The sequence below is a fragment of the Eublepharis macularius genome, chromosome 7 (assembly GCF_028583425.1).
Source record: "Eublepharis macularius isolate TG4126 chromosome 7, MPM_Emac_v1.0, whole genome shotgun sequence".
NCBI lineage: Eukaryota > Metazoa > Chordata > Lepidosauria > Squamata > Eublepharidae > Eublepharis > Eublepharis macularius.
The window spans coordinates 106998006-107014732 of record NC_072796.1 but is presented as its reverse complement, the minus strand read 5'-3'; the positions used below and the strand labels follow the sequence as shown (position 1 = coordinate 107014732).

At 43.9% G+C, this 16727-nt stretch overlaps 1 protein-coding gene across 1 annotated transcript in view; it reads right to left on the bottom strand.

Moving 5' to 3' along the window:
* Window positions 1-16727, bottom strand: part of NECAB1 (N-terminal EF-hand calcium binding protein 1) — a 74127-nt gene that overhangs the window by 10862 nt on the left and 46538 nt on the right. The window contains exons 6-7 of the mRNA XM_054985409.1: window positions 3533-3669; window positions 2242-2354 (exon numbers count right to left, since the gene is read on the bottom strand). Of these exons, the coding sequence (XP_054841384.1) occupies window positions 2242-2354; window positions 3533-3669 (250 nt within the window). The remainder of the gene's footprint in view (window positions 1-2241; window positions 2355-3532; window positions 3670-16727) is intronic.

Below are 16727 nucleotides of genomic sequence, written 5' to 3'. Positions count from 1 at the left end.
CTGGGAGATCAACTCTGCTACATGCCCAGAGTCACGCAATTTCCTGACCTGCCTGGCTGACAACTTTCTTTCTCAAATGGTGGAGGAAGAGATGAGGGTCTCTCAACATACTGGACTTGATATTAACCAATAAGAAAGAGATGTAACATCCAAATCACAGGATGTCATTGTTCCACTATATACTACATTGGTCAGCCCTCACCTAGAGGCCTCACTTCAAAAAGCATGTGGACAAATTGGAACGTGTGCAGAGGAGAGCAACCAGAATGATCAGAGGCCTGGAAACCAAGCCCTATGAGGAAAGATTGAGGGATCTGGGAATGTTCAGTTTCAAGAAGAGGAGGTTGAGATTGCTCTCTTTAAGTATTTAGAGGAGGGAAGGGAGCTGTTCCTGGTGGCAACAGGGAATAGGACTCAAAACAATGGGTTTAAACTACAGGAGGGGAGGTGCCGGCAGGACATTAGGAAAAACTTTTTCACGTTAAGAGTAATCCAGCAGTGGAATCAGCTGCCTAGGGATGTGGGGGGTTCCCCCTCACTGGCAGTCTTCAAGGAGGGGCTGGACAAATACTTGTCAGGGATGTTTTAGGCTGTTCCTGCATTGGGCAGGGGGTTGAACTAGATGGACCGTAAGACCCTTCCAACTCTATGATTCAATGAATTTTGTAAATGAATAAGAAGGGGGGAAAGCCTGAGAACTAAGCATGCCTCTAAGAGCCACAATATACTAATAGCAGTTAAGTCACTGAAGAAAAAAAAACAGAATGAGGAAAGTAACTTGTTTCAGCCCCCCCTGCCCCCCAAGAGCTTAGTAAATTACAGAGGCAAAGATCTGGGTATATATAAGAAGTTTTCCAACCATTTAACCTTCTTGTTTGATTCTGCATGAAGCCCTACTTTGTTCTCGCTAATAGCAGGCTTCATGGCCAACTGTATTCACTATCACACATTTGACAGAAATCAGCAACTGCTGGAATGGTGCAGAAATCTCATTTCCCCTCATCGGAGGTGACAACTTGTACAAAGACTTTGGATTTCCCTTAACAAGTGAGCAACCTCAACATACTCCTTGTGCAATGAAAGGATTATTTGAGTCGGTGCCTTATGAGTTTATAAGAAGCCCCATGAAACAGACAGAGGGAGCTGAACAAGCAAGGCTGCAATCCTGCCGCATGCACCTCCTTTCTCTTTTCTCCTGCCACCCAGAAAAGATCTCTTTCAAAAGGCTATTTGTGCCTAACCCCACCTGGAGCTGGCTCAGATTACACTACAGCAAATCCATGCAAAGGCAAACTCTTGCACTTGATGAGTATAAAGGACAGAAGCAAAAATGCAGAAACTGCTGCCCTTTTCCAGGAGAAGATGCTGCTGTACCTTTGAGTACATCTGAGAAGGAAAACAGCTTATTTTGGGGAGAAAGGTCCTAAAAAGAGACATTCTTAGTGTCCCTCATGCACATTTTAAGCCAACCTTCAGCAACAGGTTTACAGAGATCCTGTGACCATTCCTGCAAGGCTCATAACTGTGCCTCATGCCCAAGAAAGAAGGTCCAAATGAGAAGGCAACATATTCTGACTAGAGTTGCCAACCTCCAGGTTATGCCTGGCGATCTCCTGGAATTACAGTTTATTTCCAGACTACAGAGATCAGTTTCCCTGGAAGAAATGGCTGTGTTGGTAGGAGGACTGTTCAGCATTATACTCTGTTGAGATCTCTCCACTCCCCAAGCCCTCCCTAGGCTTCACACCCAAATCTCCAGGAATTTCCCAACCCAGAGTAGGCAACCCTACCTCTGATCCAAGATTCCTTTCCCTTAATTCTAGATGTGCAAGGGCTGAAGGTATGCAAACTACGCTCCACTGTATTTTTTTAAAGCATTCATCAAAAATTTTATCGTACAGCTAAATATGAAAGTGTGGATGCAGCAAAGAAGTGTTTGGAAGTACTTGTGTTGTACAGCATATGTGAGTCCAATGGCACATTAGAGAACAACAAGATTTTCTAGGGTTACCAACCCCCCAGTTGGGAGCAGGAGATCCCCCAGCCTCCTCCCCTTGCCACCGCTTATGTGGCTCACAGGGGGAAAGACACAGGAATGGTCCTGCTAGGTACACTCCCAGCACAGTGAGACAAAGTCACTCCCAGGAGTGACATCATTGTGCAAGCCCCGAGAGTGCTCCTGATCTTGATTCAGCCTGTTTGGGGGCTCAGATCAGCCCAGCATGAAGCTTCTTAACTTACCTGAGTTAAGAAGAGGGCTGAGTGGAGAAAAACTGTTGTTCCTCTGGAGCCTTCGACTTGAACGTCTTCCTGGCTGCTGAATTGTGAGCACTTCTGGCTTTGCTGACACTTGTCTTGAAAAAAATGTACATCTCTTTATTCTGATTCCATCGGCTGAGCAACTGCAAATCTGAGCAACTGAGCAACAAACATTCTAACTGCTCAGCTACACCTGTATAGAATACTTACATTAAAAAGGTGTTTTTAATGGTAAACCCAGAATAATGACAAAATTAAGAACACAGGTAAGTCAAAAAATAAAAGAGAAACATAACTCTAAGGCAAATATTCATCTGGCTGTGCATTAAGGGTGATCTGTGGAGTCTGCATTTAAGAGTTTTAAAAAGATTAGGCTAAGCATCAGTATTCATACACTTATAGCTGAATTGGAACCACAATGGACACAGTGTTCCCTGGATGGGTGATCTCTGACTACCATCATCCCAATAGAAACAACCCTCAATTTTCCAAAAAGACACTTTTAGCAGTACAATGTTTCTTAGTCACTCATGACTAAGGGGATCTGGGACTTAGCAACACTTTCAAATTCTGGATCAGTCAATGGAGGTTAGCTTTGAAGTTGGTCCATCCAAGTGTATCATGGCCATCACCCAGACAAAGAAGGCATTTTTTTTGTGCCCATTGGATTAGGCCATCTTAGTTCCACAATGCGAACACTTCTTGAATAGAGCCCATACTCGCATTAACTGTATTGGAATCAAGGAACTAGAGAGGAGATGTCCTTCTTCAGCTGTAGCTAAAGAAGAACTGAGGGAGGGAGCTGCTTGCTCCACCTTTTATAGCCATGCCGGAGAGAAAAGTGCGCGAAAAGATGAGGCGAGCATCTTGCACCTTTAGGAGCTTTAAAATGGCTGCAGCCATGTGGGACTGCACAGAAGACATGACAATGAACATAGATGTTGCTATTTATTAGGCACTCTACTGTCTGGAAAGAAGTGCAATGTTATTGAAAAGTCAGTAGTTGTGAGACAACTCTCACACCCCTTCCGGAAGAAAATCTGGATTTGTGGAGATTTCAGGACCACATTTTAAAATTAGCTTTAGTCAGCAATACTCAGTCACTGGCTCATGAGCCACATGTGGTTCTTCTGAGCACTGTTCCCCAGTGTGGTACCTGCCCCACATTCCAGGCTAGTGGGCAATTTCTTTAGGAAATGGAATAACTTCCTCTTTACAATGGACACAGAACCACTCTGATAGACTGCCATCATAAGAAAATAATCTCACTCACTTTTCTTTCCGGGTTTGCTCCTCAGTAGTTTCCATGGCACACTCCAGGGAATTGTGAAGAGACTGGAGCTGATTCAGTGTTTCTTTCAGCAAAAATCGAGTCACAAACTGTTCCAATTTAGAAGCCTCCTGATAATTCTAAGAGTGAAAGAGACACCAGCAGATATGAGAAGCAGCTTATTTCATGACTATGCCATTTCTCCCAAAAAGCAGCTGACCACAATCCCACAGTGAGACACATGTACTATGATTCTAAACCTATTTCTGCTGTATTATTTCAAAATTGGAATTGGTATTTTGGAGGGAGGAGAAGGAAGAATATGCCAGTAATTTCTAAACTGCGTGCCAGATGAGAACCGCTAGTGCATCATGATAAATTAATAATTGCTATTACATTTTTATTCTAATCTTTCTCCAAGGAGCTCTATGTGCAGTACATGGTTCTGCCCTCCTCTATTTTATTCCACAACAACCCCATGAAGTAGTATTGTCAAAGGCTTTCACGGCCAGAGAACGATGGTTGTTGTGGGTTTTCCGGGCTGTATTGCTGTGGTCTTGGCATTGTAGTTCCTGACGTTTCGCCAGCAGCTGTGGCTGGCATCTTCAGAGGTGTAGCACCAAAAGACAGAGATCTCTCAGGTGACCCACAACAACCCATGAAGTAGGTTAGGCTGAAACAGATGGGGTGAGAAGAGGAGAGAGCGAGTGACAGGCCCAAGGTCACCTGGTAGGTTTCATGGCGAGCAAAAATATGAACCTGGGTCTTCCTGATCCCAGTCAGACACTCTGTTATATATCACACAGGCTCAACACACTGCTTATCTATAGTTCACTACACTGGCCTCATTTCCTGCCAGGGAAGGGAGGCACCGAGGGAGGGACTTACGGGCCACTCTGTCTTTGAACTGTAAGTGACTGAATGTCCCACCTAATGACATGGCAGTTAGGGGTCAGTACTGCTCCTCTTGGGACATCAGAGGCTGCAGAGCTGTGCCAAGCCCTAACATCTACCCTTCTGGGGAGGGAGGCAAGTGAGCATGACCAAGAGACAGAAACCATGATTAGTCATAGTATTGTTATAAACGCTGGCACCACCAAAACCCTGCGGAGGGGGAGACACGCTTATAAATCTAAAATAATTTGGGGTTTAGCTTCAAAAATCGTCTTTCTTCCCCTTGCCAGAGGCATCCTTGTTACCAGAGATTCCTCACTCAAGCTGTCATGTACCAAAAATATTTTTTTCTAAGCCCCATGCTATTCAGCTTGTTCTCTCCCTGCCGGAAGATCAAACAGTTGTTGCTATCCCAGATGTAAGGCCACCCATGAATCATCCTTGTTAATTATGTACCCAGAGGCATTAAAGTCATTGCCTGAATTTATTTAGCATTCATGAACATTAATCAAGCCTGCCATACAACCCTCCAAATAGCTGCTACTTCTATAGCAAACAGAAAATCCTGGCAGGATAGATTGTCTGTCATTCCCTTTGGCTGTGCTCTGAGGCTGACACCGGCTCAGTGTGAAAGCATTTGCAAAGATCTTGTTGGAAATGACAGTACTCATTTGTACCAGTAAGGCTAATTTCGGCCTCCCCCTAAATTATTTGACATGCCTGGCCTAATTGGATTAAAGCTGCTATATCTGGCAGACCTAATTTCATTGCTGGAAGCATGAATTCACTGTGACACTAGGTTAGGACAATCCATTAGAATGGTGTCATGATGGGTGATTGAATTCAGCATCACCAGAAGACATCCAGCAGGTTGATATGATCATCTTTGATTCACAGCATTCTTGGGAATGAATGAATAAAATATAGGCAACGGCATTATCAGAAGACCTGCCTTGCTGGTATGCGTTTAGATGACATAAAAGGAGTTTCACAAAGATGAATGATCAAAGGGTGTTCAATACTGCGGACATCTCTCAGGAGCCAAGGTTCTGTTGTTTGGGGATAGACTAGAAGACTGAGGGAATGTTTGCTAAGGTCCTCACCACTCACACATATCCTAGAGACTTGGGTGGTTAATCTTTTAAAAAATTATCTTCAGGCAAGCAATTCCATTAAATCATAAAGGATCTTTGATAAAATATCATGCACAATATAAAATGAAAGAGTAACAAAAGAAAGAATATCAGTTAACATGTGGCAAACTGTCACAAGGATTAAGGAATTAGAAAGTATTTTTTTTAAAATATAACACACTTTGTGGTCTGTGGTAAAATAGGAGCTAAAGACTCCCAAGCTAGTGAAAGCAGATTGAGACCTCAAGTTACCAGACCTCAATATGGAGACATTTCTTTGACTCTTTTTGTCACCCCATAAAAGAAAAATCTTTTACAATCTGCTTTCCCCCCTTTTTTTGTTGTAACACTAGAAGCTGTGTGAGAACAGAAGGTTTAGTCTTGGTTTTGACCTTTAAAATTCTAAATGATCAAACAGCCAGGTACCTTAAGAACTGCCTTCCCTCATATGAGTCCACCATATTCTTAAATTATCTATTGAGTTAACATTCTGTCCCCCCCCCGCCCCCCCTGCCCCTGCATTGTGCATCCCCACCACTGGAGGTACATTAGAGCTTCATAGAGCTCTGTATTTTGGTTAATTGCTTCTGGGTGTTTTTATTCTGTTTCTTTTAATATTGTATAGATTTCCTTATAGTGTTATGTAAATTGTGTTGTGTTTTGGAAAAGTCAAACATTGTTTTGTAAATATCTTCAATAAAATAAAATGTAGATAAAGCAATCTTCCTACTACATCAACCCTCCCATTTAAGAAGACTCCAAGAGCTCCCCTTGTTTCCTAGGCCAATTTACAAGGAGTAACACACGTTCCTGGGAAGCCCCTCTGGGCAAATCTATATCCAGAACTGGGTTCCTTTCCTTCCTCTCCCCTTAATTTTCTTGTTGGCGTGGGTCCAGCACAGCTGAGAGATCACTGAAACACACTGGTCAAACAAAATAACTATACAAGTGGAAACTGTGCCTTTATGCTTGAAAATAATACTGACTGCAAAAGGAAAAATGTGGAGAAAGCAACTGCTATTTATAGCAAGGGAACAAACAAGAACTAAATGATTCTTTATATTCCTAAGTCTTACTTACCCCCAAGATTGGAAGAACAAGGATAGCACCAACCCTGCAGATTATTTCCCCTTAGATCTATAAAGTGGGGGGAAATATTTCTCCTCGTCATCTCCAGACTGTATCAACCCTCACTCAAAGAGTCTAGTGAATGCTACTCCTAGAACCTTCTAGGTCATTCTTCTATGAACACGCATGAAGATGCCTTACTCTGAATGAGACCATCGTTGTCAGTATTCTGTACTCAGACCAGCAGCTGGTCTCCAAGTTGTCCCCCCCACACACACACACACCACTCAAGATACTGTAGTTGATTAAACATGACAGGACTTCTTTGGTGGTGGCATCAAGATTGTTTACTTTCTGTCCCAGGGAGATTCACCTTTTTTCCCCTCAATCTTTTAAGTGCCAGGTCTTGTTTCAAATAGGCTTTTTGCCTGTTGTTCCCTAAAGTGTTTAGCTCTCTCTTCTACGGAATGGGCTCTTCATAGAGCTCTATATCTTCATTAATTGCTGCAATGTTTTTATTCTATCTCTCTTAAATAACAGCCAGCAATCTACATAACAAGTATTGTTTCTCCTGGGTAGCTGGGTTCAAAGTAAAAACTCCAATGCTGCTGTAAATTACCCTCAGAGCATAAACTGAGTGCAATTTAGGCATCTGTCAGCAGAACTGTGACAATTACTTATGGGATAGCAATTTCAACACATGGTCCATCCACACAGGAACAACCATCTTCCTTAATCTTGAGAGTATATATTCTTACATTATAGGATATTTTAAAGAATATTTGGGTACAGCCTACAGTTCTGCAAACAATTTTCCCTACCTTTCCTTTTCCCCAGAAGCCTCCTGTGACCTGCCCCCTACAAGATATTCTAGGGGGAAAGGGACCTTCACATACCTTAGTGGAAGGGGCTATCATGAGGACAGGAACTGGGCACGATTGCCCCTCATCCTTCCATCAGCAGAAGAACAGTGTGTAGTCATGCGTTTGGCTGTCTTGGTTAGCATGAAAAGCTATAGGTTCTACGTGACCACCACCTAATCAGTGGGGGCCAGAGATTTTACAAAAACACATTCATTTTCTTTGAATTAACAAGCCATGATTTGCAATCGGCTGGCAAGCCAATATTAAAAAGCATGATTGAAAGAGAGTTTGCAAACCATGGTTTGTGCTAACAATAGCTTATGAATTTAGAAGTCACAATTATAGTCACTGCTTCCAGGGACTGCTGCACCATGGAAAGGGGAATGCAGTTAGGAAGCTAAAGGTGGGAAAACAAAAGCAGAAAAGCAGCTGTAAACTATGGTTCGCTTGTTGTATGTTTGGAAGTTCAAAACATGATTTGGGTAATTCAAACCATGGCTTGGTATGATATCTAATTAATAGGGTTGCCAGGTCCCCTTCCCCTCCCAACGGGAGGGCGGAGACCCAGTGCTTACCTTCCCGGTACTCCTGTGTTTGTCCTTGTGTACCTGTGTTTGCACACACACGCAGCCCCGTGCCTGTGTGATACCACTTCTGGGAAGTGATGTAATCACACAAGGCAGAGGAGCGCACTCAATGACATCAGTGACATCATCGCACCAGCCCTTGGGGTGCACCTGGGAGAACCATTTCCCACCTTTCCCCCCCACCGACCAGGTAAGCAGTGGCTGGGGGTGAAAGGTAGGAGCGGGGGATCCTCTGCCCCCCACTGGGGGAATGGGATCCCTACCAATTAAGCTTCTGCCTTCCAATCACATGGGGAAGTAGGCATCATTTTCTATTGCCTAGTTTTAAGCAACATATTCTTCCATATCCAGCAGGGGAGGGAAAGAGGGGGAGAGGAAAACAAGAAATCTTCAACACTTTTTTTTTCTTTTTGCTTCTCAGATGATTGCACATTGTTCATAGAAGCCATTGTGCTAAGAACTCCATACAAGCATTAATACCCCACTGGAAATATGAGGAGAAAATCTAAATGTGGGCTCCATGTCTGCGGGGTTCTGTCACACATCATAATCACAGCAACATAACAATTATGTGAAGATCTAATCTAAAAATGCTTTAAGCTTATTTGTTACCATAGCAACCATTTTGATTTTTATTCTGTGTCAGATATGTGCCTCTGATCCAGAGCTCCATGTCTACTCCGATATACATACAGAGCTTCTGTACAGTCAGGGCTGCCCATTCTCCTCACCCTTGGATCCCAGTTGAGAAAAAGCATGAATATCACTCCCATCTGCAGTTACTCTATTGGCTACCTATTAGTTACTGTCAGGGCTTTTTTTCTGGGAAAAGAGGTGGCGGAACTCAGTGGGTTGCCCTTGGAGAAAATGGTCACATGGCCTGTGGCCGCGCCCCCTGATCTCCAGACAGGGGGGAGTTTAATGATGGTTGTTGTGGGTTTTCCGGGCCCGGAAAACACACAACAACCATCATTCTCCGGCCGTGAAAGCCTTCGACAATACATAGAGGGGAGTTTAGATTGCCCTCCGCGCCGCTGAGTGGGCAATCTAAACTCCCCTTTGTTTGGAGATCAGGGGGCGGGGCCACTGGCCATGTGACCATTTTCAAGAGGTTCCGGAACTCTGTTCCACCGCGTTCCTGCTGAAAAAAAGCCCTGGTTACTGTGCTCAGTTCCAGGTACTGACTATCACATACAAAGCTCTTCATGGCCTTGGTCCAGCATACTTATGGGGACTGCCTCTCTCCCTCTGTCCCTTCACAGCAGCTTTGCTTGTCTGAACAGGGTCTCCTGCAGTTGCCACCCTGCACATGGGTGAAATCAACAGCTGCCCATACACATGCATTCTCCTAAGGAACGGACTACCAGAGGAAGTCAGGAAAGCCCCCAATCCCATGGCCTTCCACAAACAATGCAAAACTGAATTATTCAAAAGGGATTTTTACACAGGTAGGAGGGCTGTATTGCAGGGAGATGAACTCAAAGAGAGGCCTCACTAATGAGTTAGGGACCATAGACTTCACCACTATGTTGGCTTACACAGTATCTGTTGCTTTAAGTATGTGCTCCTATGTACTACCTGTTGCTTTAAGTATAATCCTACTGGGTATCATAGAATCATAGAGTTGGAAGGGGCCATACAGACCATCTAGTCCAACCCCCTGCCCAGTGCAGGATCAGCCTAAAGCATCTCTGACAAGTATTCATCCAGCCTCTTCTTGAAAACTGCCAGTGAAGGGGAGCTCACCACCTCCCTAGGCAGCTGATTCCACTTTTGAACTACTCTGACCATGAAAAAGTTTTTCCTAATATCCAGCTGGTACCTTTGTGCATGTCGTTTTGGCCCATTGCTTTGCGTCCTACCCTCTGCTGCCAACTGGAATAGCTCTTTGCCCTCCTCCAAATGACAGGCTTTCAAATATTTAAAGAGAGCAATCATGTCCCCTCTCAACCTCCCCTTCTCCAAACTAAACATTCCCAAGGCCCTCAGCCTTTCCTCGTAGGGCTCAGTCTCCTGATCATTCTTGTCGCTCTCCTCTGCACCCTCTCGATTTTGTCCACATCCTTTTTGAAGTGAGGCCTCCAGAACTGCACACAATACTCCAGGTGTGGCCTGACCAAGGCAGTATAGAGAGGGGCTATGACCTCCTGCGATTTTGACGCTATGGCCCCTTTGATACAACCCAGGATTGAATTAGCCTTTTTTGCCACCACATCACACTGACTGCTCATATTCAGTTTACAGTCCACTCTTACCCCAAGATCCCTTTCACATATACTACTGCCCAGAAGTGTATCCCCCATCCAGTATTTGTGCTTTTCATTTTTGTGGCCCATATGTAATACTGTGCACTTGTCTTTGTTGAATTGCATCCTATTCACAGCTGCCCACTTCTCCAGAGTATTCAGGTCTTGTTGAATTTTAATTCTATCTTCTTGGGTGTTTGCTACCGCTCCCAATTTGGTATCATCAGCAAATTTAATGAGCAGCCCTTCCACTCCTTCATCCAGATCATTGATAAAAATATTGAAAAGTACCGGGCCCAAAACCGAGCCCTGCGGCACCCCACTGGACACCTCCCTCCAATCTGATGAAACACCGTTGACCACCACTCTTTGAGTGCGGTCCTCCAACCAGTTCCCTATCCACCGAACTGTCTTATAGTCTACTCCACAGTCTTCCAGTTTGCCCATCAGAATGTCATGGGGGACCTTATCAAAAGCTTTACTGAAATCCAGATAAATCACGTCAACAGAGTTCCCCCGATCCAGTAAGCTGGTCACTCGATCAAAGAAGGTAGTTCGATCAAAGGGTAGTTCGAAGGTAGTTCGATCAAAGGGTAGTTCCATGTCTAATGTCAGTCCTAGAACTGCTTATGCTCTGTTTCAGCATTTCTTCAACTCTGTATTGATTTTTGCTAATGCTATATCTTTGTAAACTTGAATTTATTTACCCTATGGCATTGTTTATTGAAATGCCCTTAATACTAAATGTGCTAATCACATACTATGTAATTCGCCATGAGTCTCAGTGAGAAAGACGGACTATAAATGACATAACCAGCTAGCTAACTAACTTCTCAGTGAGAAAGACGGACTATAATAAATGACATAACCAGCTAGCTAGCAAGCAGGAAAAAATCCTGCTTGCTAAAAACATTGAACTCAGGGTAGGTAGCACGTATGAAAGACTCCCATCTGTTGACATGATACATGGAAGACACAAGGATTTTGTAATCTATGAGATGACCCTTAGACAAGGGAGACCATTGTTTGAATCCACATTAGGGATAGAGTTCCCAGGTGCCTGCCAGTGGTGGGCAAACTCCTGGGGATTTGCCCTCTCACCTGCCGATCCATGAGTGATCAGTGAGAGGTAGCGAGCCCACTGGAGGTCACCTGCCACCAGCAGGCACCCTGGGAACACGTGTGAAGTACGCGCTCCCGGAGAGCGTGGTGATGTCACTTTTGGAAGTGATGTCATCGCGCTGGCTGTGGGAGTGTTTCCACGTTTTTGGGGGGGCCGATTTGGGCCCCAAATGGGCCAAATCGGCCCCACATGGAATGCAGGAGTGCTCCCACAGCTGGCGTGATGATGTCACTTTCAGAAATGATGTCATCGCGCAAGTAGTGGGGCAGTGTGTGCGAAGAAGATGCACATAAGTGACACAAGGTAAGTTCCAGGTCCCCCCTCTCTTTGGGAGAGTATAGGGACCTGGCAAACCTAATTAGGGTTTTTATAAATGCCTTGCAAAAATGCATGTAATTGCATCATTCTAGAGAGGTAACATTTCCAGTAAGGCTAAACTGAGATACAGAAGAAAATGCATTCTGATTGTTATTGATAAAAAGGGTGCATTTATATAGAAAACTTTCTGTGCGTTTATATACTAAAAGCTGTTGATATTGATTTAATGTGGGAGCATTATTCTTCCTTGCTAGCTGCAAAATTCAAGGACTGGCTCCTCTAGGCTCCATGGGTGTTAAACTTAGGCAAGAAATCAAAGGAAGCCCCAGGAGTCTTTATTATACCGCCATTCGGGGAAAACTCCATTCAACACGCAAGAGGAAACATTTGCAGCACCAGATTGTTTGCCTCCTAGCTCTCATCCTTGATACTTTTTTCATTACTCTCGCAGCATTTGGCCTTCGGGGCCATCATGCTTATAAATATATTAAATACCAAACACTGTATGGATGCAGTATTCCACTGTTGTAATAAAATGATTAGAGTTTAAAATAGCTGTTGCAGAATTTGGGAAGATAAGATGTGACCTTCTGCTTGGTATGAAAAAACAACTGGTTTTTTTATGAAGTCTAGAGGTGGAATGATCTGTCAAAGCAGACAGTACAAATCTATTTTGTGAAGTTTGGGGGCATTTGTATCCCTGCCCTTAGCATCCCTGTTATCCATTCCACCCTTTCCTGTCCTGCTTGGGCTTGCAGAGCCTCAGAACTGGGCTCTGCCTCCTCTCTACTGGGTCTCTCCTGCACAACCTGGAGAGCCAACCTAGCCACCCCCTCACTAGGGTTGCCAAGTCATCCCTGGCGAGCAGTGGGGGCAATTTCTGCCTTTGCAGTCACTGACAGATGTGAGCTCTGGCAACATAATGACATTACTTCCAGTACTGAAGTCATCGTGCTAGAACTGCTCTGGCATTGGAGCAAGAACTCTTCTGTTTTTCGGCCAAATACTGGGGCTTTACTTCTGTGACATGCTGAAATCATTTCTGGGAAATGGAAAAGCCTGCAGGAATGAGTTAAATCCTCCTGCTGAGCCGTAGCAGGGGCAATGGATGGGGGGGCGGGAAGGGGGTGCACATGTACATGTTCAGTCAATTTCCCTGAAGTCTCACAAGAACTAGCAGTCCTGTGAAGCCTCAGGGGAATCATGGGCTACGCTTGCAGCTGCTTTCGCCCGCTCAAATTGCATTCCCTCAGGTCAGTGGTCTCCTAGGTATAGTACTCAGGAGGGCCAAAGTGGATAGAGCCTGCAGCGGGAGTGGGGATTGGCAAGAATCACCCTCCCCCTTCACTAATGGCACTGCCATTCTAGCAGCAGAACTGCTTTTACATCAATGGAAAGTTAACTTGGGATCTAACCCCTTATTAGGCCCTAAAATGAGCTGTCCAATGTGTGGCTACGGTGCTGGAGAAGCAGCAGTTAACTATCTCCCCCTACACAGACATAATTTCCCTTAAAAACTGGGACTTATTCAAAGCTACTGTTCATACGTTTCCTGCAGGAGGTCCCAGGTTCAGTCCCTGGCATATGCAGTATGGAAAGGAGATATCTAATAACAACGATGGGAAAGTTCTTGGCCTTAGATATTGAACAGCCACTGCGCTACCCAGAGGCAATAGTTTGCTAGGCTGGTCCAGTGCTGTGACTCGTTTTCAGCCATTTTGTGCCTCCATTTCCGTATGGCAAGGGAAATAGCTCAGCACAGTAGTGCATGCCTTTCATGCCTTTCATGCATCCCATGTTTAATTCTTGGCACCTCTGGCTTAAAATGAGATTCTGTATAGCAAGGATGGGAAAGTTCCCACTCTGAGAGGTCTTGCAGAGCTGCTGCTAGGCAAATTAGACAGTACTGATATCCAGTGTCTGAGGGCCAAGCTACACATGAAGAATGACACTTGAATGGCAAGTGTATTTCTCCCTGTTCACTTGCCCTCCACTCAATCCACTTGCCGTTCAGGTGTCATTCGTCATGCGTAGCTTGGCCCTCATTCAGTATCTGGTAGCTTCCTGGGTTCTTTATGCAGGAATAAAAAGCAGAAGAGACGCCATTAAAGCAAATGTACTGTCTGGCCAACACAGTCTTTATATCTGCATAAGAGATCAATTTAAACAGAATCTCATTTCAGGCCTCTACCTTAAGCACACTTTAGAATTAAAATCCATTGAGATCAGTGTTCAGTGCACATTTATGTCCAAGTAACTGTACACAGATTTGCACAGATCTGTGCTCCTATGTGAAACACGCTTAGTTAAAGGCATGCAAACATTGTCCCAGATGTCAATCTAGAGTCAGACCAAATGCTTAGAATTGGCTATTATTCAGGATCTACAACAACTATCCAGTTTATGCCCCTAAAGTGTAGTCTGACTAACTATCTAGAACTTCTTGGATTGGTGCTGAGCAATAGAAAAGCAATAACACACATCTCCATAGCAATTTTTATTTCCCTGTACCTGCTACACAGTCGATAACATGTGCTGCATTGTAACCAAGGGAAATATTGGAGGTGAAAAATCTGGGCAAAGAGCTAAATGAAATCTGTCAGCTTGGGGAATTTGTGCAATTCACAGACTACCAACTCTCAGCTGCAAGAGCAGCAAGGAAAATGAGATTCTAAGAGAAAAAGCAAAATACTAATAAAATAGAAATGATCACTAATCCCAAAAAAATTAAATGCAGTTCCTGAAGCCAATTTAATATAACAGTAGAATGAAGGATTTCATTCATTCTGTTCATTACTTGGATTAGAGAGGGTGAGCATAATCAATGAGTTGAGCACGTCCTTAGAAGGATTACAGATCCAAAGGAAATTTCCTCTGATTTTTGTGTCTTAAGTTTCTGCTTCACTGGGGAAGTGAGGGAGACAGGAGGGACCATGTGGAGAAAGAGTGACTCTGAAGGTATGTACTTGACAGATACATCAGCCAGCAAGAATACCTATCCCATTTTAATGCAAAACAGCATTGCCCTGCGACAAGGTACCCACGAACCAGACTTCGTGTTTATGAAACAGGTTGGAGTGGCAGCCAAGAGTGCTTTCTAATCAGTTGCATTTGGCTTTCCAATTCTTTCCTTTCTCAGACTCAGCTGCCCTGGCCATGCTCATTTGGCAACCTTGTCGTTTTGTATTCTGGCAGTTGGGTTACTGCAATGCACTCTGTGACGAAACAACACTTTGTTCAACTAGTAAGAACTTTTTACTTTGCTTTGTGAACATTCAATTAATTCCCTGAATGCTTGAGGGCTGAGGTCAAACTGCCTTTACAGATAGTTTGGTCAGTTCTCCCCCCCCCCCACCTTCTCACTTCCTTCTGATTTCAAAGCTGCAGAGTTTGGTGGCTTTGAAAGCAATCCAACAGCTGCATCATGTACCCAGTAGAGATTTTTGATCCTTAAAGTGAGTAAATAGTTCTAGCCTCCTCTCACCCAGTGGAGGGGCTTGAGTTGTGGTTAGTAGACAGAAGTAGCCCTCCCCAGAGGTTAGCAGCCATTCTCAGAAATGCAGTCATTCTGGAAGAGCGGCAGACGTGTTTTAGAGGCTAACTTTTGCTTAGAACACAAGGATATTCTTTGTGGCAACTCTAAAGGAGTGGCATACTGGCACAGGGTCTGAAAAGAGCTGACCAGCCAGGTGGAAATGAAGGCAATCTGATATGGACAGAGCCTGAACAAAACACCTATCACTATTAAGATATTTCTTCCTATTTCTTGAACAGCAAAAGAGTACAGCACATGGGCATGAAGAAAACCTAATAGGTTTAAATGCATTCCACTTTCCCTAGGTCTAAACTTATCTCTGTGATGTTAAACTGCATGCTTTCACTTGTACAAACTGTATGATAAATTCTTTAAGATAATTTTTTTCCTGAAATTAGAGTTATTTGGTCTTTGCAACCAGGAAAAATGTTCATACTTTGGTGCACACTTATCAAGGTATAAGAGAGAGGCAGGGAATAGTTCAGAATATCTTTAACAAATAAGATTTAAAGACTTTCCACTCTATCTCCACATTGTCTGATTCTGATGATCAGTTACCGGGCTCTGTTCAAGGTATCGGTTATTACATACAAAGTTCTTCATGGCCATGGTCCAGCATACCTGCGGGACTGCCTCCCTCCCTATGTTCCTCCACGGCAGCTTTGCTCATCTGAACAGAGTCTCCTGCAGGTCCCAGGCTGCGCACAGGTGAAGTCAGCAGCAGCTCGTACACGGGCTTTCACTGTGGTGGCCTGCCTGTGGAATGACCTGACTGAGGAGGTCAGGAGAGCCCCCACTCTCCTGGCTTTCCACAAACAATGTAAAACTGAATTATTCAAAAAGGTTTTTTACTCAAATGGGAGGGCTGTATTGTAGGGATGGGGTCTCAGATGCTTTGCTAATGAGTTAGGGACCATAAACTTCATCACTATATTGCCTTACATATTATCTGTTGCTTTAAATATGTACTCCTGTGTACCACCTGTCTTGATGTCGTCTAATGTTAGTTCTAGGATTGATTGTTCTGTTTCAGTATTTTTTTCTACTCTGTGTAGGATTCTTGCTAATACTATGTCTTTTAAACTTGTATCTATTTACCCTATGGCATTGATTATCGAAATGTCCTTGATACTGTATTGAAATGTACTTGATATTGATTGCACTCATCTCATACTGTGTAATCTGCCTTGAGTCTCAGTGAGAAAGGCGGACTATAAATGACATAAATTAAATAAATAAATGTGGTTTTTTTTAACAGAAAGTCTGATTGTATATTGTTAGACTGCAATTCTATTAATGGCCTGCTAGTGGCAGTAGAGAGTAAACTTTTTTTGTGAAAGGGAATGAGTGGGATGAAGCCGGGAGTGGTCAACACCTCATTATGGTCTAGTAGCTTGAGACCTGGGCTGTGGTAAAAAGAGGGACCTGAGG